At 36.7% G+C, this 23,422-nt stretch overlaps 3 protein-coding genes across 6 annotated transcripts in view; 1 reads left to right on the forward strand and 2 right to left on the reverse strand.

Moving 5' to 3' along the window:
• The window catches only part of LOC134814988 (5'-AMP-activated protein kinase subunit gamma-1-like), a 52,123-nt gene extending 47,414 nt beyond the window's left edge, over positions 1-4,709 (forward strand). For all 4 annotated transcript variants that reach the window (XM_063823383.1, XM_063823385.1, XM_063823384.1 and 1 more), the window contains 6 exons: positions 2,930-3,014; positions 3,180-3,217; positions 3,340-3,414; positions 3,693-3,764; positions 3,918-4,074; positions 4,205-4,709. In XM_063823383.1, coding sequence (XP_063679453.1) covers positions 2,930-3,014; positions 3,180-3,217; positions 3,340-3,414; positions 3,693-3,764; positions 3,918-4,074; positions 4,205-4,215 — 438 coding nt within the window. In that variant the 3' untranslated portion in view covers positions 4,216-4,709. The remainder of the gene's footprint in view (positions 1-2,929; positions 3,015-3,179; positions 3,218-3,339; positions 3,415-3,692; positions 3,765-3,917; positions 4,075-4,204) is intronic.
• Positions 4,710-14,656: 9,947 nt separating this feature from the next.
• On the reverse strand, positions 14,657-19,354 carry LOC134814989 (ras-related protein Rap-2a-like). Its single transcript, XM_063823387.1, has 2 exons — positions 19,189-19,354; positions 14,657-17,204 (listed from the first exon to the last, which is right to left on the reverse strand). The coding sequence occupies exons 1-2, from the start codon at positions 19,336-19,338 to the stop codon at positions 16,779-16,781; spliced, it is 576 nt and encodes a 191-aa protein (XP_063679457.1). The 5' UTR covers positions 19,339-19,354; the 3' UTR covers positions 14,657-16,778.
• A 175-nt stretch (positions 19,355-19,529) lies between these two features.
• On the reverse strand, positions 19,530-22,823 carry LOC134814987 (Na(+)/H(+) exchanger beta-like). Its single transcript, XM_063823382.1, has one exon. It carries the CDS (start codon positions 22,798-22,800, stop codon positions 20,335-20,337), a length of 2,466 nt encoding a protein of 821 aa, XP_063679452.1. The 5' UTR covers positions 22,801-22,823; the 3' UTR covers positions 19,530-20,334.
• Positions 22,824-23,422: the final 599 nt, after the last annotated feature.

Below are 23,422 nucleotides of genomic sequence, written 5' to 3' on the forward strand. Positions count from 1 at the left end.
AAGCAATGTTGTAATCAAGAGTAATTTCTAGTGCACTAATAATGCATTCTGTACTAAACAATTGATCACCACTACTCCTTTTATTCAGGTGCTTAGTGCATTGTTGGATCCCCATATCCCTAGGAATGTTGGTAAACATGTTAGATATATCGATGGCAACATGTATAACCTCCTTTCCCAACAATATGCTAGACTCGTTCAGGCTATCAATCTTCCTCAGAAAGTGAGGGGTATCAATAATTCTATAATTCAAAGTAGCCTTCTTCAATTCATACGCAGTCAAGGCAGAAAGGTTTTCAATGTATGAACCACAGCCGGTGGTAATCATCCTCCCAGGATACAAAGGTGGTTTGTGTGCCTTGGGATTCAGGTACATGTTTCCAGGCTGGTTAAGCTCAGTACATGGAATAACCCACTCCTTGACCTTCTTGGACATACCTAATTCATCTTTAAACTCAATTGTCCAATTCGAAATTTTATCAATCAATTCTACAACTAAATCATCTACATTATTTACAATACTATATACAGATCTATCATTTAAATGTACACCTATTCGTTGAATATAATCTTCTTCACTAAGAAGGAAGAATCCTACTCCTTTATCGAATGGTCTGATTACAATGTCTTTCCAACCTTTGACTTCTTTGAGAGCTGCTCTGATGGGCGCAGCGATGTTATCTGGTGAGACGAATTTCTGAGTTGGCCTGTGGAGGTCTACTTCTGCTCTGCAGCATTTTATAAATGCCTCAAGTGCAGGGTTTTTACAAGATTCGAAAGTACGTGATGCATCAGTCTTTATAAGACAACGTTCCATGTCAGTAACTCTCTTATCTGCTTTGTTGGGTCCACATTTAAAGCTATCAAATACAACTTTAGCTCTCATTTTAGAAAACCATCTACACAGATCGTTCTCGAAGCGGCTTAGATCTGGTAGGGGAGGTGTAGGTGCAAACTTGTGAGACAAGAAAAAGACATAGAGTTGCTCTTTACTAAGCTCTTTGTCTGTAAGATTTACAACTGTTCTGGACATGTTTTCCATTGACAAGTCTTCAACCTTGGGAAGAGTACCTTTGATTAACGTCCTCTGATGTCTGTGGGATGTGGTACGATTAATCTTTTTTCTCTTCCTTCTTCTCCTCTTCTTCACAGGTTTAGCATTATCCACATATGAAGGTGCAACATAAATAGCATAGTCCTTATCTCTCTTCAACTTAGATTCATGACGCTTGGTTAGTTCAAGTTTCTCCTTGTGCATTAAATTAGATAAATGATTCTCTAAATTTTCATGATCTGATGGGGGAAGTGCAGATTTGATGCAGTTTTTGAAACTATAAAAACTTTTACGCAAAGTCTGAGACCTGATTACTTGATTATCTATGACTAAGTCTAGCATTCTTGATTTCTGTAACTGATTAAGCGCTTTACAGGATTCTACATAAAAAGTGTCTTTAACTGCACACCTAAAATTGATTTGAGTAGCAATACCTCTAGGGATATTACCGTGGTGTCTCGTAGTCTGTAAGTATCTCAATTGACAAGATGCCCTAACTGATCTAACTGCTAAGTTGTCCAATTTAGGCATCGGGGGACTCATAATGATAAAAGTTACTGAAAACAAACTAAAATCTCATAAAAAGATGTCGGATGACAAACGGAGCGTGGAGGCTCTGGGGATTCTGATGTGTACCGAGCTTGTAGCTGATAGATTGTAGAAGAATCACCACGTTGTGTCAGATGTGTTGCGTAGAAGTGCTATATATATTTCATGGCTGGACTTCTACACAATAAAAGAAAGCGGTTGTGATTAGATCTTCGAAAGTCTTTGCATCGTTTATTTACATCAATTCTGAGAAATTATATCATTAAAGTAACTACAACAAATACGAATCATATACAATTGAGAATAAATACAAACTAAAAGCAGTGGGAAAATCTGATGAACTGAAATTTAAAAAAGAAACTGAAAGCCGTTAAAAATGTACTTTTATCTTATCTCTTATCTAAATACTGATAACTGATTCTCGGAAAATCACTTAAAATCACAACAAAAACCTGTAAAATTTATACTTAAGTAAAAAATGTAATATGCACGTCTCTGGAATAATGGTATAACTAAAAAAAATCTACAAAATATACTAAAACTAAAACTAAGCTCCGGCAGATTTAAAAAGTAGATGGTTACTATCAAGGGTGTTCATACCCCCAAACCGTTCAAGGGTTTTCAATTGGGTCTGGTAGAACCCCTCTCTAGCTTCCATAGCCTTTTCTTTGTCTGCTTTACTAATATTAGGCTCAAATACTAAAGCGTCTACTATAATGACAGAAAGGTGCTTACTAAGTGAGGAATTATAGCAGGCTATGGTACTAAAATCTAAATCATGATCAATATCTAAAAAATGGTTAACTAATTTACAACTTCTTATACCTTTCTTTATGTGACTCTTATGGTTAGAGAATCTCTTAGGGAGATTTGAGGTAGTATAACCGACATACGACTGTTTACAAGTCTTACACTCCATTAAATAAATGAGGTTATAACTCTGACAAGATATATACTTAGTTATAGGGAAAACTTGTTTAGAATGGTGACTACTAAAATTGGAACAGGGGGACAGGAAATTTTGCTTACAAATATATATTACATATATATATATATAATAATAAATATAATATTTATTTAATTATTATATTGATTATATCGATCGCACGCACGTCGCGTAAAAACATTTGAATAGGACAATCTTCGTTTTACCGATAAATATTTTAATTATCACCCGATCACATTGAGCGTCACAAACAGTGCGTGCATGTTGCATGTGCGTGCTACAAATGAACGTAAGGAGTAACTAATACAAGTAATAATGTATAATAATAATAGTAGTACTAGTATAACATCAACAACTATCCTCACCATTTCGCTTTTCAGCTCAGATACGATTCAAAGTTGCTACAAGCTATGGAGTGTTTTGCGAAGACGAAGATCTCAGCCATTCCTATAGTTGATGACGAGTGTAAGTTTATGTTTTAGATTCATGACTTTCCGGTTAAACTGTTGAATAGATATTGCAACGGGTTGTAATAAATCTAATAAATCTGCCTCTTTGACGTTGTTTAATTGACCCAATAATAATTAAATATTAAATTCATTAAAATAATAAATTGTATCCCCATTCTAGTGAAAGTTGTTGACATCTATGCCAGATTTGATGTTATTGTAAGTATACAAATGTTTCATGTCTCTTCAAATTAACTAATTGTTTATTGTTTTAGTCATACTTTTGAGTCTGCTCATCCAAATCCGCTGCTACAACAATAATAACCTCCTCCTTTCTCCAGACCCTGGCTTCACGTGGTAAATATAATGATATGGACATGACGATCAGGGAATGTTTGCAGCTTCGTTCTACTCAGGTAACTAACGTGTTGTTAACTCTCTAAGCAGGTCGCACTGGAAGTGCTCACTCAGCCACTCCAGTAAACATTGATTTCCCAGTTTGACTTCTATCTTTTGTACTTGTTTTTACCCTACGCTTGTTTTACTTCCGTTTTATAGTCCCAACAATAAATTCTTATCGACCGTCTATTTTCTGGACATCTGCATTGACTATCGCCGGAATGCTTACGACTAATAATGTGTGATTAGTAAAATGTACCCAGCTTAATCTGTGTTTAATTTACGCAATTTTCAGAAAGTGGAAGTATTGACTTGTAGGGCTACGGACAGTCTGATAGATGTTATAAAGTCAATTTACAGCGCTCAGGTAATTCCACGCATGACCAAAACAGTTCTTGTGCATTCCTCAGTTTAAAGCTACTTTCCTACCCTTCAAACTCAAGGCCTCTTCGTAAAAATTGTTAAACTCCTTGGCGAGTGATTTGCTAAAAACACAGCTTGACTCGCTCCAACTGTTCAGGTACACAGGCTAGTTGTGGTAGACGACACCAAGCACGTGGTGGGTCTGGTTTCACTGTCAGACTTGTTCCGATTCCTGGTCTTCAGGTCTCATTACTCTAAAACTAAAAGTGAGGAGAAGCCAGAGATCGACGAGGAGTCTCACTTCCAGCAGTTTGGTGAGTGAAAATATCGCTAGAGTCTATACAAGCTGCACCCATGTCATCAATTGTACCAATCTACCGCTCGACAAATTGCTGGGTCTGTTTATTTCGTATTGTGAAGTGGCCAACAAAAGTATAATTTCAGAATTCGGGTAGTATTTAAGTATTGGTAAAGATCATTTAATGGAAAGGATACAATGACTACGAAGAAGAATTACAAGCGACAAATGCTGGTCGGGGAACTTTATACCTTTAAACAGAAAAAAGAGAAAGAAACTATCACTTTGTGTTCAACTGTATAACGTTTTTAAATTGGACTGATGATATCTGATTTTGTACCGGACTATAAATTATTTCTTGATCAAAGTTAGGTGGTAAATATGGCTTACATTTTTTAACTAGAAAATTGCCGTGTCTGTTGAGTATAGATGGACAGATTTGAAATATAACGAGAAGATTGTCAGTTCATTGGCCAGCTGGTGGACAACACAATTTGGTTAATTTTATAAGGGATCGTTCACATATTACGTTAGCCAACCTATGGCGAAGGGGGTGAACGATCTAATTTAAACATATAGGGTGGATCTGTCTATTTGTATTTGGTTATTGTTATTTCGTACATTGTACATTGAATAACGACTGTTTTGGAACCGTCTGTTTGAATTATTCATTGGTTAATATAGAATGTAAAGACGTCACTGCAAAAGTTTTTCCAGCTTTAAGTTTCACGTCCACCTGTGTCATTTGACTGTTATACTTATACACTTGACTGGACAAAATATTTTGTTCTCATACCTACAAAATAAGGTGTATTGTCAGACGTTTTCAGCAAGACCAAAGCTGAAAGCAAGGATGAAGGATAAGTGGCGAAACGTACCTGTGTGTCGCCCCCCCCCCCCCCCCAACGTGACTGTAAATGTTAAGTTGCTTTGTTAGTTGAATATATAGATGTGTAATGGCATTATCCGGATAGGAACATTATTTATGAGTCGCATTTTTGTGATGTTTCTAATGAAAATGTCTGATATATATAGAGTTAAAATAAATATACTAATTGAAAGTACTAAGAGTGTTTTGTAGACATTAACAACACCACAAAAAGGACTATAAAATTCACGAAACACCACAAAAATGAAAGATGGCGCCCAGCTGTAGCGACCACATCTTTACCAATAAGAGCTACAAACACTATCTGTTCTAAATCACATTTCTGAGCTGTTATCACGTCCTGAGAACTATGTTCAATGTGTTAAATATGCTGAAATATGTTAGAATATGTCGGAAATCGAAATAAAACACATTTTGTCACCTTAGAAAGATTTCAAATAATTTTCAATGAAAGTAAATCACATTTTTCGTCAAAATTATCGCACAACATTAATTTAACTTTATCTATATATAATCACCATTATAAAACAGGATGTAAACAAACAAATTTAAATTTACCAATACAGAACAATTAGCTTCCAAAAACTTATTAATATTAACGATTTTAAAATATTGAAATATTCTACAATAATTGGTAATATCGAAACATTTTACATACCGAATGAAAAATAGTAAAGACAAAAGAATAAAATATAGACACTGTAAAGATTTGAAAATCGAAGATCACATTGAAAATACAGTACAGCATTTGGCACTATGAACAAAACTGTCTCATTAATCAAACAGTCGTTTCCAATATATTTGGAAAGTGTTGTATCCCATCCTCTTGTAACTGCGATCCTTGTAGCTCTACAGCCGGAGTTAGGATGTCATCACCACTTCTGGAGGATCTTGTCTTGGATTGGGTCTTTGTCTTAGATATGGTCTCTGCCGTTGAAGGTCTACAGGTCTTTGATGGACTATGGAGTTGCCGTCTCCTTAGTCCTTCAGATATCTTCACTTTTAGGAAATGTCTAAAACTTCGCACAGTAAGGGAGTACACAAAGAAATTAGCCATTATATTCAGGTTAGTGAGCTGAATTATAGCTCGAATGGAAGTGGTGCTTTTTTCAACTCCACATAGATATGCCATTAACCTCAAACTAAATGGTAGGTAAGATATAAAGAACACTCCAACAGTGAGCAGTACTGTGGTCACCCCCTCCCATCTCAGTGTTTCTCCGTGCCGGGAGGCAGCTTTATTAGCCACGATCAGGAGAAGAACTGATGTAACGATGAGTGTCGTGAAGGAGAAGATACTCAACATAGCATCACCGATAGGAAAGTACCATGTATACCAGACTAGATCGGTATATCATTATATAGGCGATCATTATAAGCACAAGCATATTCTATGTAGCTTACGTGGACTGTGTCTCTGATGTAAAGCAGTCTCACTACTAGTAATGGAGTGTACCAAAAAAGCGTTAGGACCCATAAAGAAGCACAGATTTTATGTCCTAACCGTGTGGACCAGGCACCAGTTCTCAGAGGATACTTCACTGTTATCAGTTTCAGAGTGGTCATAGCACATGTCATGAGCAACACTGTCACTGGAACACAAGCCCAGGTGACATTTACCTCCACATGACAGAGCAGCTCTCCAACAACCCAACGATCTGATATTATTGCCAGAGTACCCGGAAATACTCTGAGTACAGTTTGTATCAAGTCACAAACAGCTGTGTTACTGTTAATACCAGTTTGTGGAGTTTGATGACTCTATATTTGATAGTCGCTATTAAAATTATACTGTCTCCTATAAGTGATGACAGAATAACCGTAAAGTTCCAAATTATAAGTAGTGACCGCTCCGCATCATTTCTGATAGCATATAGCGTTTTGTTGCCCGTTTGCATGTTCACGTTCAACAGAATGTAACCTGGTCAAATTTATAAGAATGTTTCATTAACAGAATATTAGTATAAACACGCAACCGAGTCTCAAATCCCCCCGGCCCCCAGTTAAGTACCGACACAGTTCCGAGGCACGTAATGAGAACTTGATCAAGTATATTGATTAAAATTGTTCACAATTACCCGATTAACAACGCGTTTTACTGTTAATACGGGCTTGCAAATACCTTCGTTTTGTACACATTTACACAAGTACATAGGTTTGATCATTTTACATGGTTTCACTGTACTCATTTTGCCACTGTGCTGGATCACCGGAGACATCGTCATCAACAACTGGGTTGGTCAGGACTTCAAGATCGAGCTACATATATAATAATATCACGTTCGATCGTGTTGGTTATTGCCGCGCTCGCTGGCTGCCAAGGCTAGCTAAGCTAAGCTAGCTAATAGCTATAATATTGTACGCGCCGCGCTCAAATAAAGGATTTAAATTATTTTATAATTGATGAGACCACGTGACCAGTAGAACATTGACACTGCGCGTAACAGCAAGTCACATACATATGTATCCGGTGTCCCAATAACCAAAATAACCTGGATCTTCCTGATAAAACATACCACTGTATATAATATAATAGGTATTGTGATTTGTGTGTAAACTATGATACTACAGTCTGAGAGATCGAGTGATGACCTGTTTGAGTTCCATGTATCTGTACCATAATAGTATGTCATAGCGGAATATTACATTCTTAATATTACTTTTTAAATATTTGCATAACTTATAACGGAGATAAGTTAATCAACAAAGCGCCATATTCTCTGAAACTTTAAAGTGACTCAACAAAGAGCTGTGCGAACAAAGACATGCCAGACAGGACAGGCATTACACCTTAAAGCGGGGTTTAGTCAGTACAGACTACAGAGGTTAACAATGTATTATAACGCCATGAATCATGATGTGTTATGACTTGTACAATTAATATGGAGTTGTATTTGAATGGATAATAAAGTAGGTATTAGTAGTGCGATAATTTATGATACACGCACTAAATCATAATTGGCTCGAGTTTCAACAAACAGTGATCGTTATCTGTGAAACAGCAATGATGGGACTCCCTGAGATAGTGCCTGAGTGTAATGGAAAGGAGTGGTCAAAAGCAGAGTGCTTATCAGGAGGGGAAACAATTGTAGAGATACTTCTAAATTTTTGACGGCTGACGATGGTAAGTCGCTATGTTTAATTCGGGACTTTTATAGTCTTGGAGCTCAAAATGTCTCGTGCTGTGGGCCGTATAAACGGCGCACACCACCGCCCCGCCTTACTGCTTACATTACTTCATGGTTGCAGGGCGGAGCTGGTGCCGTTTGTCTCGGCCTCGAGTGGCGAGTGCTTGCCCATCGAATACACAATTGAAACACTAATTATTTATTGGAATTCTACAGTTTCCAAAACGAAGTACGAGGATATATTAACTTTGAGCTTTGTTTTGGCGACTGCTTCATCGATGGGCGAGTAGGTATTTGTTGTTTAGCAGTGTTGAATATTGGAGCAATTATATAATGCAATGTATATCTCCATCATAATATAGGCTAGTGTAAACATATATAATCAATAATACAAACAAATGGTATTAGTAACTCGCTAGATTATAGATATTATTTAAACACATATGTTTACGTCAATTATTACTAAAATTAATATTCTTTTTGCTTTAATATAATTACATGTCACATAATGGATTAGTTGAATGAAACGTGTGCTACAAATGTCTACGCCTCACGCAAAACTGCGTACCGCTTAGTACTTCATGCTTGAGCGGTACTGCGGTTGACAGTGGCGCGCACTCAATTTAATCACAAATAACGAGCGCGCGGTTTTTTGGAATCTCTCCATTATTATATTAATTAGGTCGCGGTGTTCACGGCCTGTACTGCGTGAACGACAGAAATATCTTTTAAATTATTTTGCTTCTGAAATTTTGGCTCTAGAAATTAAGAAATGTGACATGTAATTGTAAGATAACAATTAAATAGATCATGTGCGCGGCGCCTACAGCTGACCTACGAATTTCTGAACAATTTTAAATTGTGGCTGTGTGCGCGGCGTACTGTATATGTGTTTGAAATTGAAATTTGAATTTATTTATGAATATAACATTATGTATTGATTGTTTTGTGGTAAATAAAAATTTTTCTTTCCTAAAAAATTTTTCTTTCCTATGTATTATTTACAAAAGTTTGCGTGGAATTCAGTTCAAGCGCCCCAGAAACTATATTACATTTCTGAATACTTTGAATACTTGAATATCATGTTACAATGGTTCTAATATGGTAAATGAAACCATCAACAACTGTTATTGATAGTGGTAAGACTAATGATACAATTGTAGTCCGTGCATTGTTGAAAGTCCAAGGTATGATTTCTACAATGTCAGCGGTATCATGTTTCTCACAGGCATTGGCATTTGACAGCCACCTACCTCCAACGTAAATATAGTTAACCTGATTACGCTTGCCTCCCTAAAACTAACAGTAGAACAGTCATAAATTCAGACCCCCTGCAGTATGATGATAAATGTATATAAAGATATAAATTATAAGCCTCTGTATCTCTGTATTAACGAGACGCGTTTCTTTGTTGTGAATGATAATGTTATTTGCTTGTGAATGAATGTCGTTACATTTCAAGGACAATCACTGAATACCAACAAGATGATAATATTAATACACAGTACACACAAGTATAGCGCCATAAGATGGTGTTTCTATTGTCTCATAATATATAAGGATAACACAAGACCATGCTAGCACGTGACCCGCCCAAAAGTTGAGTAAGCTTATTGTAGCTACAATCTATATGTTGTGTAAAACACAGCTATTCCCTACTAATACGCCTGCTTTCAGTGTTACACAATCATCTATCACATACACAACAGTATCACATTATCACAGATCCAACCTTCCCACCCTTCTGGAACATTCCAATTATCGTGTCTACTGTTCCAGAGTTAAAACAGCTTTAAATAGTCACCGCTCACGCTACAGTGCGTCGCTAACAAGTCCTATCCAGACTATTCAACCGTGAGTAGTTCCAGTTTTTAAACAACAAGAGGTTTTTTGTTCTCGTTTTAACTGTTTTTATATTCAACACGTACAAGTGAAATGCTTAACGAGTTAACGAGCGAATCGCATTTCTTTTTTTCAACAATGTAAAAAATGTAACCTCGACCCGGTAATGAAGTTAATATCACCTCACGGTTTCGTGTTAAATAACATTAGCCCAGCTACCATAGTGCTGTGTTTCGTGTCCACCTCCTAACTGGTAACTATACACCTGAACTCCCAATAGGAGGAGACAATGTCCATATCTCTCAGAACTATCCCAGCTCATTTGGTTATTAATCTTCAGACTAATGAATGGTTTTAGATTCTCATACTAAGTGTGGGGTCACAGTGCGAGTCAGGTAGTCTCAGGTGACATTTGTTAAGATCTGCACATACTATAGAATATTCTCACCTAACACCCAACACCACGGTAGCATTGAAAACATCAATAAACAGTCCCAAGATTGAGAAGCCAGAAGTTTTAATACGAACACCATGATAAAGTATCATTCATCAGCTGGTGACGAATTACATACACACACACACAACCCACACCCCACTCCTTACTCCTTCATACCACTTCTCACTCCTTCGTACACTTTGAAATTCAATCTTTATCGCAGGATCCCAGGTTTTTAAATCTAATTTCTAAACCTAAGGACCAGAGTTAGGATGTGGTGATCATGTTTTTATAACTTGATTACCGGACATAATCCACCACATTATCACGTTTGTAGAGTACATTTGGCGACTGGAAGATGGTTTTAATTTTGTCTCCCGGTATTAAACCGTTTAATACACCTCACACAAGCACACTCTGATTGTTGTTCATTCTTTATAGAAAATCCGTGCGTATTGGGTCCAATAGTATTATATTATATATTAAAGTCTTAACATTCATGATTTGGCTATCACGGGATTGAATTTATTGAAGATTATCCAGGCTACCTTTCCATTACACCATTACGTGCATGCTCTCATAATCGAGCAAAATATGGGCATACAACACATTACTTTATATACGAAGCTGCAAATTAGCTCAGTCAATGTTCAGTCAGCTTACAAGTTATCGCTAAACGGTAATAATCTATTAACTGTTTCTGGTACTTGATATTCCGAAGACAAGGATATTGATCTGTGACAGGAGCACCACAATTAAACCCCGATTTCTTAGGAATTTTCGGGAAAAGCAAACCCTAGCACTAAAATATAAAGCAGGGTTTTAAAAGTGTGCACTTATCACGGTTTGGGGGATGTATGAACCTCACAGTAAATTAAAGTTCACATTAAATGTGGGAACGGTAAATCGGGGTTTGACTGTAATTTTATAACCCTCATGAGATATTTGACAGTATGCAAAATCTGTGGTCCATAAAATAAGATTTCAGGGGCATATCAGTGTTTCCAATAACATTTGTTGAGCACTGAGCAGTTGAGTCGGATGATATGCAATTAGTACAATCTTGTGATAGCAAGCACTGGCTCACCGGTACTGAATATATTTGAAACATTTACTAAACACTGAAATTCCAGAATCTTCATTTTATATCAGCTAGCACAGTGTATCACAATGTGCGTGCTAGCATTCCAAAATCAGCAAGCACCATCACTAATAATTATCAAGATCAGAATCATGCCGAACACTGAAGATAGACTATATTAACTCTGATTCTTTAGTACTGGTACGTGCGGTGCGAGAGTTTTCAGCAGATAAAAGACTAATAAATCAGTTATATTGCACGTGCACTTTTCAGAAAGTTGGTTGGTTTGTTGGTTATAGAACCCGTTCCCAATCTCGTATTGGAAAGTGACCTAACTCAATACTGAGTGCGAATACGGGTGGTACCTGCAAGGGTATCTATTTCAGGAAGTTGCAACCACACCAAATACAACGAATATTGAGGGTTACTTCACTTTCATTATCAGTAGTTGGTTTACATGATCTCACTACTTCACTACCGTTTTACTCCAGGAATTTATTCATTACTAGTGTAACCCGTGCCAACGGCCGGGACTTCACTATCGCAGTTGAATTGCAAAAGTATAAACAGTGCAAAGTATAACGTACAAACAGAGTAGCGTAGCTTGAAAATTTTGAAAGGGGGAGTACAATAACAAAAAGGGTAAGAGGCTCGCGACTTATGTTGGTTCAGAAAAGGAAAAACATGAGGTGACCCCACGTGTTTAATCAGGTGATGCAGGCACGTGAAAGATCGTGGGAGAGGGGACGATAATTTAATAAATAATTTAAGTTGTTCAGTAAAATATAATTAGATATAGGAACGTGGCTAAACTGTTGCTAAACTGTGCAAGTGTTAAGGTGTAATTGCCGCCCGACATAATAGAAAGAAAAAATCTAGACATGCAACCTGCAATCCGAAGGTGATTGCAGCCCTTACGGAAGACTATAAAGCTATAAGGTCTTCATGCCTATATAATTAAATGCTTAAATTATACATAACGATAACTTGTAAACCCCAGAAGTTTCCAGTATCGTTATGAATCGTGTTGTTGTCACGTGGAAGAAAGAGCGTAATTAAAAGGGGTTATTAACGATTCGAATTTTCAAATAAATAAAGTTATAAATACTTTATTGGCCTAAGGGTTATAGACTGTCAAAGTTTAAAACGCACATTGGTATAGCACGTGACTAATAAGGTCCTATTTAGTATTTATATTTCTAAACATTTTCTTGATCCTTACACATCATATTATTGAGTCCAATTAATGGTTAGGTCTCCAAACTCATAGCAGAAAACACGTATTTTTGCCCGTAATGAGCCTCTACTAAATCCCAAACTTAACTCCTCAAGAACTTAGCAGACTTATTTTCTAGTTACCAGACGGTACGCTGACTCATGAGTAGCATGTTCTTATTGTTATTTTACTCAATTCTAAGATCATTGACATTAGCTTACACCACCCTATGGAAACAATAAGTTACACTGACACCGTGTTGTGTTGTCTTAAAGTTTTACTCGCAAATTGTCCTTGATTAAAGCAAACGTACTTGATTCCAGTAGCCCCTACCTCCTCGAACTCTACGTAGTTGTTGAGTGTACGTCATACATATATAATACTCAGAAAACTATAAATAATTGTGTATAGGGGTCGTTCACATATATTTACGTAATCAACCGAGGGGGAAGGGGGTTTTTAAATGCTTATTTGTTGATTACGGGGGGGGGGGGGGGGGGGGGACAATTTGACAATATTTTTAATTCAAATTCCACTCAATTTCACTCTGATAGTGAAAAAATTTAGAAATTTATCGGATATAGTAAGTACAAAGTAGTTAAAAGGTGATTGGCCAGACATTGTAATAACAATGACTTCGGCTCACTATGATCAGGGCAGCACCAAACGTAAAGAAAAGTGTTCCCAGGGAAAAAGTCAAAAAAGGGGGGGGGGGGGGGGGGGTCAGGCCATGATTACGTCATATTGCTGTCAGGAGGGGGGGTCTTGGTTACAAAGCAGTAATTAGGGGAGCTGTAAATGGGAGAGAGAGAGTGAGAGTGTGAGAGAGGGACAAAAAGTGAGTCACTTTAATATCACATTTGCAGTACAAAACCATCAATTAAACCACTTAGCCCTCCACTTACCAACGGCCGATTTAAAAAGCCATAATCATTAAGCTTGGTCAGAGTTTTGTCGAAACTATACTGGAAAAACCAGTACCATAACTCTTTTGATTAAACCGTTCGGAAATCTGGATAGTATCAAGATATAATACCCTGCCCATTCAGAAGTTTATCATACGTGTCCTATTATTCTCAAACCTCTTCTATACACAATCTTAAAGACAATAGCTCATAACCTCTATTTAATTTTTGAGACAGGTTCATTTAGTTTTTGAATAATAAGATATGAACCACGTACATATTTTTTCTTGTGTAATAAAAAACAAATTTGGATACTTTCGACTTTGCATCTACATATTTCGAGGTTGTTAGTTGCTTCTGAGAGAATTCTTTTGTTGCCTTTACTTGTCCTGCTGTACTGAGAGTTTTCAATAGAATTTGTGTACCGAGAAAAATAAAATATATATATGAGCAAAATCTTTTCTTTGTCCACCTCTTTTTGTGGCAGCGACCAATCCTTGCGGGGGCCACGCCTCACGCCCCACGCCCCACAAAGCCCCTGTATTGATAAATAGTTGGGTATTTTTATATTGTGTGCAACATTTCTGACGTTTCTTGATAAGACTCGAGGGAAGATTCTGCTGAAAATAAAAGTCATGTCCAATGTAGAACACCATGGTAAAGACTAAAGTAAGTAGCTCCTACATTACTAAACAACTCCAGAGTACCCTGCAAAACATGATACAATACACTGATACAGCTCTATACATAATACTATAATGTATAGTGTATAGTATACTACTACTATAGTAGCACCGATATAATACGTACCTGAGTAGGTGTAGAGAAGACAGAGTCTACACAATGTGTCACATCCATATGCTCCACTATGTGACTAATTACCGTGATTACATTGTATGGTGGCAAGTTTTAAAACAGCTGATTTATTGACGTTATCCTCGAGTTGGGGTCGGAAAGACGTGATGACGGCGATTTTAAACAATTGTTTAAAATTTAGTTTGAGTTTATGATTGTTTGTCCTTGACTGCGGAGCTGTCTAGTTGGAATGTGTGGTATTTAGTATTATCCGCTACATTTTATATACAAAAGCAAACACACAAATTATATCGAAAACATAACATTATTTGATATAAACAATGATTATATGACTTTAAGAAAGTTTGGATTTTATCCTATACGTACTATAAACAATAAAAATTCTACATAAAAACCAGATTATTTATGTAACATTTATTACCTCTGATGAAAAAATAAGAAATACCATTACGGTTATCGGTTTTAAATGAAAAAAAAATCTGTATCATATTATATTATCATCATAAAAATAAATTACTCTGTTCGTCAAATAAAAGTAAGTATAAATAGTACATGGATTTATTTGAAATCCCTATCTGCTTTTAAGCATAGGCGGGTTCAAAGCTATGGCCTGGACATACCCTTGTAAAATTCAATTTGCCCAAAGCGAGTGTAGGAAGTACTATGAGGCGATAAATTCTATTATACAATTATTATTTCTATGCAATGTCCATTGCAATAAGCTATTTTTTCAGTTCAATTTGTCCACTGAAGCTGAGTAGAGGGATAATATTACCAGAACATTTTCCTTTATATGCAGAACCTCCGTGCCACCAAATCAGTACAACTCACTTCATTATTTCCATTTTACTCTCCAAAATAAATAAACCTGAATCCGCCTCTCTAATAATCTAAACCTCTCAAGCCCTTATTACAACCAAGAATTTGCCACAAATATTATAAAATAATTCAACATGTAACAGCGACATATTTCTACAATCTACATACTGTATTGTATTGATTGTGATATATAAAACGATTGTACTACTAGCTAAAAAAACAAGCATGAGATTTAAATCTTCAGTACAAATGCGAACTCTTCAAACAATAACGCTAAAATTTCCAGAGTAAACTAGCTGATGTTCTAGAAAATGCAAACGTTAAAAGTCCTCTAACATGTCCCCGATGGCCGATTTGTAATGTGCTGAATGATAATATTATAAAAGGACTAGTTAGATTGATAGTGATAGTAAGATATAATAATTATTCGTAAGTGACAGTTAATTTATACAGGAGGATAGAAAAGACGTCACGTATAAAAGCGATCATGGATTTGTTTGGATCTCCCGAATAAAAAATCCATGTTTATATACTAAATATCTGCATGTTCACATAAACATGGTCAAGGTTTAAAATATGTTTATAAAAATACTCTGTCTGTACAAAATAAGCGTTCAAAAGCTAACTAAATAACTGATTAACTTTTAAGTTAATATAATAACTTAATTCGGCCCCTTTTAAGTTGCCAGCTACAATGTAAACAAAACCAACTAATATTTTGAAACGTATGTAATTTGAAAGTCAGCATATTAGCCTAGAATTTACAGCTAGCATTTGCATAATATAGCTGTCAGATTCCTAATATGGTGATGCCAATGGAAACATTGCGTCAAAAATAAGAAAAGCATTAGATATTTATGGAGAGGTGAACTATATATTTTTAGAGACGTGAAAATGACATTTGGTCTTAATATTCCAATGCTGCATGCTCATTGGTTCTTTGCTCTAATGTGCCAGAAACATTTGGTTCACCTCCAAACTGCATGCAGATCTGTAAGTATATTGGTGAACAGTTTGTTTTCTCTATATATATATGATAATCTAAATCCAATGTTATATCCTAGTTGTCATCATGATATATATACGCAGGTCACGTGCCAGATGCTAGATACAGATTAATTCTTAAACCATGCTAAAGCAGCGTCGGTATAATTAGCTGACACTTAAGAACATCTCAGATTACGTAACTCCTGTAACTTAAATTCCTTATAAAGAAATTATAATACACAAAACCTTACAAGTAACATAGCTGTAAACCATAAAATTAATGTTATAATGAGCTAACACTTTGCATATGTTGCGGCAATATATCGAATACTACTACAGCGCGACAGCACTAAATTCTTATCATTCATCAAATTCAATGATCCTAGAACATAAATCGAAGAACATTTAATACTAAGATAGGTATACAAAATAGACTAGATAGGAGTCCACTAGAAAAACAAAAAAACAGGTAAAACCAACTGAGACGTCAAATATTGTGTCATAGCGATCAATGTGTCACGTGCTATGACGTCACACCACGTGTTATGACGTCGAACCACGTATTTTAAGGTCACACCACCCTATAATGTTAACCTCACAGTCACAACAACACACAACACCCGCTACTCTTCTTACTGTATTGTTTTCTCTTCACAGCCTGCTGTTTGTCCTGATAACTCTTGATCATCCTCAACACCCTCCTAAACAACTCCCCCACATTGAGGTCCTCTTTAGCGCTGGTGTGGATGTGGGGAACTAACCACACATCCTTAGCTGTCCTCTCCACATGTTCCCTGTCCACCTCTCTGTACTCCTCCCTGTCACTCTTGTTTCCCGCCACTATGATGGGGAAGTGCCGCTCGTTCTTCATGTCCAGGATCTGGTTCAGGAGCGGTTCCACGTCTCTGAAGCTCTGTTTGTTGTCGATGGCGTACACTAGGACAAAGGCTTGTCCGTGGTCTATGTAGAGTTGGTGCATGGAGCTGTACTGTTCAGTTCCGGCTGTGTCCAGGATCTCAACCATCACCTGCGGAGGACACGGCGTGTTAGTTACATTTACTCTACTGTGCAGTGGGGATATTTATAGTGTAATTCTGTTACAGGCTATTAGTTATATTTGAATATTTGTTACATACAAAAGGGGGTAACGTTCGTTTGTTTCCTAGATTCTACCATTTTTACTCTCCACATTTCTTATGCTGTAAAGACAGCGGTGCTTGCGCTTATGACCTACGTTACACCAAGCTACGTCCAGTTTTTACACTTAACTAACCAGTCACCAATGATTTGGGAACGAAAGTTTTGTTAATGGGGGTTACTACTTGCCCCTTAGGAGCCAGATATCACTGACCACAAAATAGGGAACAAAGATTAATTTCTAAATTACAATTATAAAGAACTAAATAACTAAATAGTGGTTAATATTGGTAAAATTTTCTCAAAACGATCCATTAATAAAAGGAAAATGTGTATCGTGGTAGATATAATATTGTGCATTCAAAAGGCTCAAATAAGCTAAGGCTATTATCCACGTGCCTTAAAAATGTTCGTCTCCCGACTGACGTTTTGATCGATTATAATAAGTTATAACGTTTAACCAACAAAATTATATTATATGTTACATACAAATAACAATTATGCCTTCTAAGATTTACACACTAATATATTTTAATATCCCAATTTTCACTATACCCAACTCAAATCACTGACCTCCATTTTACTAGTGTGAGGGTGATAGTACTACTAAGTGGCGAATTTGGATAATTGAATTGCAATCTACAAATTGGTCGTGCTATTTAGAATGAGGTTTGTGGTAGTACCGGAAGCTATCCTTCAATTACAGGAATACATTCTGCTTTAGCACACACCGGCTGTGAGAATAATATTATATTCAATATTGAAGCCATCAAATGTTCATCTAGTAGTGGAAGAAGAGGGTAACTATTGGGTAACTATTGGTGTAACACGTCATAGAGCGCTAGAGTTGTGTCAGAGGATACGATAAGTGTGATATGTTAGTTCAATTGCAGCCAAAACATTCTGCTGGTATAAAACAGATGAAAGACAACCGTTTCGTGTACAGTAAAACCCCGATTTATCGCGCCCCGATTTACCGCGGTAATTTCCTTCCTCCAAACTCCGCAGTAAATCGGGGTTTTATCTATAAGACAGTCATCCTGGTATGTACATTATACATATCTTAATATAGTCAACCTCGCATGCTTTATGATTACAACATAATTACAACACGCGTTGTCGAGACAATTCCAGCTATTAGTCATAATCTGCTACTAACCCGGGTTAAATTTAACAATTTGTAATATTGTGCTGACAATGTAGCATTTATGCGCACACGCAAGCATAGTTTCATTATATTTAACGCAGGTTGAATGTATTCGCAAGTGAGTAACCGTGAATTGTATGGACTTAGTAGTGCACAATATAGAGTAAGAAATCAGAGTAGACTCTACTCTGTAGAGCCTTTTAAACCAGTCAGAACCAGAGTCTTGTAAACGGCACTTAGAACAAGAAAACAGATCTTTGGTTTAGAACAAGAAACTAGTCTTAAGTAACCAGATCTTTGTTTGCACTACGTCAAACATTTCTATAATTAACAATTTTGGACTAATAAAAGAGAACCCATCCAGATTAATGGCAACAAGCCAGGGCTATTGACTTGACGTCGTATATTATTGTAGCGTAAAATCCGGATTGGAATATTGTTTATGAGTCGCATGGTTGCAATGTATTCTTGTGTAAATTTGTATTTTTAAATTTTTTTTTACTGTAGTCATTGGAATCAATGCAATCAAAAACATGTCCTTTACCAAGTACAAACATTCTTTCAGCCGAAATCACTGCCAATATTTTTAAGTATTAACCGCAAGTCTAGTATAGTAGTATGGCAATGATATAATTGAACAACTATTCAGTGTTATTGATAAACACTGTTTCAACACTCAACAGAAAGTAGAAACTGATAAAGTACCAAATAAGTTAACAAGACCCACCTCCTCCTCATCAAGTCTAGCGTGGTGTCTGTAGAAGTCCTCAACAGTGGGATTATACCGGGCCACAAAGAGACCCTGGACATAGCGTAGTGTTATAGCAGACTTGCCTACTCCTCCTGATCCTAAAACCACCACTTTGTACTCCTTCATCAAGGCATTCTAAACTAACAGGGAATAGTTTGTTTTGTTAGGGAATTGGTATTGCGCGGTATGAAAATTTCAAATATTTAATAGAATACGGAACTTTTGTCAAAAACTTCACAATTTTGAACTTCACAATTTTGAATGAGATTAATTTCATGTTTTAACAAATTTCCTCCGCACAATAAGACTAAAAAGCATCTGTCGAATAATCAGTTGATAAAACAATATCTGCAATTATAATTTAAAACAACATACTCAGCGGGGATTCCTAACATCAATAATTAGTTGAGTTTACATTTTTTCAGTTTAACTTTCCCTGCTGTTAAAAACAGGTGCTGTATGTTAGAAAACAGTCCTTGAGTCCTGGTGAATATTGAATTGTGAGGTAATTTGGAAGAGCATGCATTATTGATGATAGGTTAAACACTCATTTAACAAGTATTTTAGTATTTATATTGGTTCGAATCTAATCAAACAAATCAAACTATTCTCACATCATCTAAAATTAAATTTAATGGTGAATACAATAAAAATCGAGCAAAACTACCATATCATCCCTAAAATCATGTATAATTATCAATTTAATCTGCTAATCGAATTCAGAATAATATTTTCAATAAAGCAACTCCCAGATTAAGATAAAACTGAAAACAAACTCGAATTTTATTGTCACAAGCATAGCAGGCTTTTATTCTGTATGAGGATTAAGGTTACAGTCAAACGTAAGCATGATGACATATTATTGGATGTCATTAAACGTATTACCCAACAAGCAACCTTTAACATCATGCCTAAGTGACTAAAATTCTTCGCTAAAATATCGCACTGCAATCAAATCCCAACTTGGACAAGATTCAAATCGAAATAGTATTCAATATTGAAAGGTATTAAATTTAAGTTGATAGAAATACATAAGTTTCTGATGACTGCATGTTGAGATTTTGACTGCAGATAGATCGAATTAATTATATCAAATATACCAACTTAAATGTCCACAACAATTTAAATGTTCTCGTCAGGATGGCCCCGAGGGTCAACCTCAGGCATCGTGTTTCCGAAATCATACATTTGCACCTCATCTGGCTTATCAAGCGCTTCAGGTCCGCTGTCTAAAGCTGGTGGTTGACTTGTTGTTTCATTGTTATCAGGCTCGTTCTGAGAAACTCCTTCTTCGACATTAGCTTGTTCGGAATTTCCTGGATCAGAGAGATGGTCATCAGTGCCTTCATGCTTGCGGTGATGCCGGTGGTGATGCTTCCTGTCACCATGGTGATGACCATTACCACTTTTCGAACTCTTTTTGTGGCCGTGATGATCTTTATGATGTCTTCTCTGATGATGATGGTGGTGCGGCTTTTCCATAGGGGCTTGTTGATGGTAAGGCATGCTGTGGTGAGAATCTGGTAAAATTATTGGTACTTCAGAGAGTGTACCAAAGTGGTCGATATCATGGTCTTCTACAGCATGAGTAAGCCGGTTTCTGCGATGTCTTGTCTTAGGTGCAGGACGAGCGTTCAGCTTCATGGCAGCAAACGTCCGGTCCTTGATGTCATTGAAGTGATCTTCGTCTGCATCCATACTAATTGAAGTGTCTAACTTCTGATACTTAACATTAGGATCAGCAAGAGCTACCGACTCGTCAACACAGGGAAGTTGGGGAGCTTTCACTACGTTTGCAACAGCGAATGTTTCATCAGATTTAGAGGCTCTACCATGTAAGTTGTCGAAGACGTCATTTCTATCTGCAAGTTCCATTGCGTCCTTCTTCTCCAAGTTGTGAAACACAGCAAGAATATCCACTGCATCACCGTGTTTAGCATGTTTGTCAAGCTTTTTGTTTGTAAACCATCTCATGAGGTAGGTGTTGTCAATGTGATCAAACCACTGCCTGTAGTAGTTTTCACCGTGTTTTCCTACTACCTCCTCGAAACCCCACATCACATGTGCCATAATGTGTTCAATGATCTCCTCATTCAAAGTGGGCTTTTTCTTTTCGTGTGTTCTGACATGAAGCAGTTTTACAAGAGGACCAATGGTAATGCCTTGGATGAACACGGTGAAAAAGATAACAGCATATGTAGTGGTTATAACCAGATTCTTCCATGGCAGACCCTCAGATAAAATGAATGCAAGTGAAAATGATATCGCGCCACGAAGACCACCATAAACCATAATAAACTGATCGACTTTAGCAATCTTCTGAATCCGGAACCTGTTTGATATGGCAACAAATGACACCACAACAAATGATCTGATTACAAGACACAGAATTATTGACCACCCTATGAAAGCCCAGTTGATATCAAAGTCTGCAGTCACCATACCAAGCCCCAAGAACATGAAGATCACAGATTCTGATATAACAGCCAGCATCTTCATAAAGTATTTGATGGTTGTGTGGGATTTTCTGCTTATATTCTCTTCTACATAGCGCTTCATACCAAAGCCACAAAAGATTATAGCCAAAATACCTGACCAATGGAACAATTCAGCTGTAATGTATGACAAATATGCAAAGAAGAATACCACTAGAGGCTCAACAACTCTCACATGAGTTAAAACTCTGGTAAAGAGCGATGTTATGATTGCGTATACCAGTCCTATCAATGTTCCTCCTCCACTAATTACCAGAAATGCTATGAGGCCAACTCCATATTCTTTGGTCTCTAACCCACCTTCGGTTCCAACAACAACCGTCATAATTCTATATAAAACCACTGACACAGCATCATTGAGAAGAGATTCACCTTCAACAATAATGTGCAATACCTCATTGACATGGACAGAGTCAAAAACAGCCAGCACTGCAACTGGGTCCACGGCAGCAATCAGAGATCCAAACAGCAAACATCCAGGTAAGTCAATTGTCTGATCCACATCTGTTCCATTTGGATTATGTGCTGCGTTTGTAACATCAATTGCTCCTGCTTGAATCAAATAGTGAAGACCTAGGCCAATCCCAAAGGAGTTAATCAATGTTCCAAATATAGCAAATGACAAGATCAATCCAATGTTGTCAAAGAAATGTCGAGGAGGCATACACCAGCCAGCATCCAACACTATAGGTGGCAGCAAATACAGGAAGAATGTGGTTGAGTCAAATGAAATCAACATATTATCTTCACTGACTATTTCTTTCAGAATGAGACCAGCTAGCAATCCAAATATTATCAATACACAAGACTCAGGGCAAAATTTTGCAAACTTCTCCACTGTATGGTAAATAACCTTGACTCCAACGGCTAGCAAAACCCATATCACTAAAACCAAAGGAGTTTTCACCATTTCAATGTTCAAACTCACAATAGAGATTCCATGATGTTCCTTATCTTTGTGTTCAGATTTATCATCAGCGGTGCCTGGACAGTCATTAGAGCCTTTGTCAGCACTTTTCTCTCCATCTGAACTGCATGATGCAAGTGCCAACAACGATGTGAATATGACAATCCAGAATATCGATTTCTTCATTGCATTACATCTACTTAGTCATTCCTACTGCAGTAAGGTTAGTTACAATATAATAAGGCTTGCTGATTTCTAAGTATGTATACATACAATTATATAATTTACGACAAACTCACAACTTTAGAAGTGTGATTTAGTAACTTGTAACATCAAAGTTGTTATTAGTTCAATAATGAAATAAACAGTATTTTGGTAAATCTGGCCGAATGATGTTCCTGTCCCAGTTGACCACTGATTAGAGGGGATGCTATATTAGGGGGAGTCAGTGCCCAAAAAGACCACAATTAAGGAGGGCCCATTGGGTCATTCCTTATTAAAAATTTAGTCTTACTAGAATATTATTGACAAAATTGATTTAATTAGTCGTTTTCTGAGCTCACTGTAAGTTACATGTTTTGAATAAGCTTTGAGTTTATTTAACAATATGATACTCAGTTCGATAAAATTTTTGAAAATAAAAAATTCTTTCTGCATGATTACTAATCATTGATTAAGTTACGGTTCTCGTGGGGTTTAGAAGGTGCTTTGCCAGATATCAACCAGAAATTATTTTTTGAAAATTTTATTTTAAGGGGTACCTGATTTCAGTGCAGATTAAGATGTTTATTAATATATTTCAAAATTC

Source organism: Bolinopsis microptera, chromosome 5 (assembly GCF_026151205.1).
Source record: "Bolinopsis microptera isolate Bmic1 chromosome 5, MBARI_Bmic_1.0, whole genome shotgun sequence".
Lineage (NCBI taxonomy): Eukaryota > Metazoa > Ctenophora > Tentaculata > Lobata > Bolinopsidae > Bolinopsis > Bolinopsis microptera.

What these genes read in the sequence shown, in the direction of transcription:
- LOC134814987 (XM_063823382.1), bottom strand. Translation starts at nt 22,800, where the DNA reads ATGAAGAAATCGATATTCTGGATTGTCATATTCACATCGTTGTTGGCA.
- LOC134814989 (XM_063823387.1), bottom strand. Translation starts at nt 19,338, where the DNA reads ATGAAGGAGTACAAAGTGGTGGTTTTAGGATCAGGAGGAGTAGGCAAG. An exon ending in CTAGACTTGATGAGGAGGAG is followed by an intron (nt 17,205 to 19,188) that starts GTGGGTCTTGTT and finishes TGTCCTCCGCAG; the next exon opens with GTGATGGTTGAGATCCTGGA.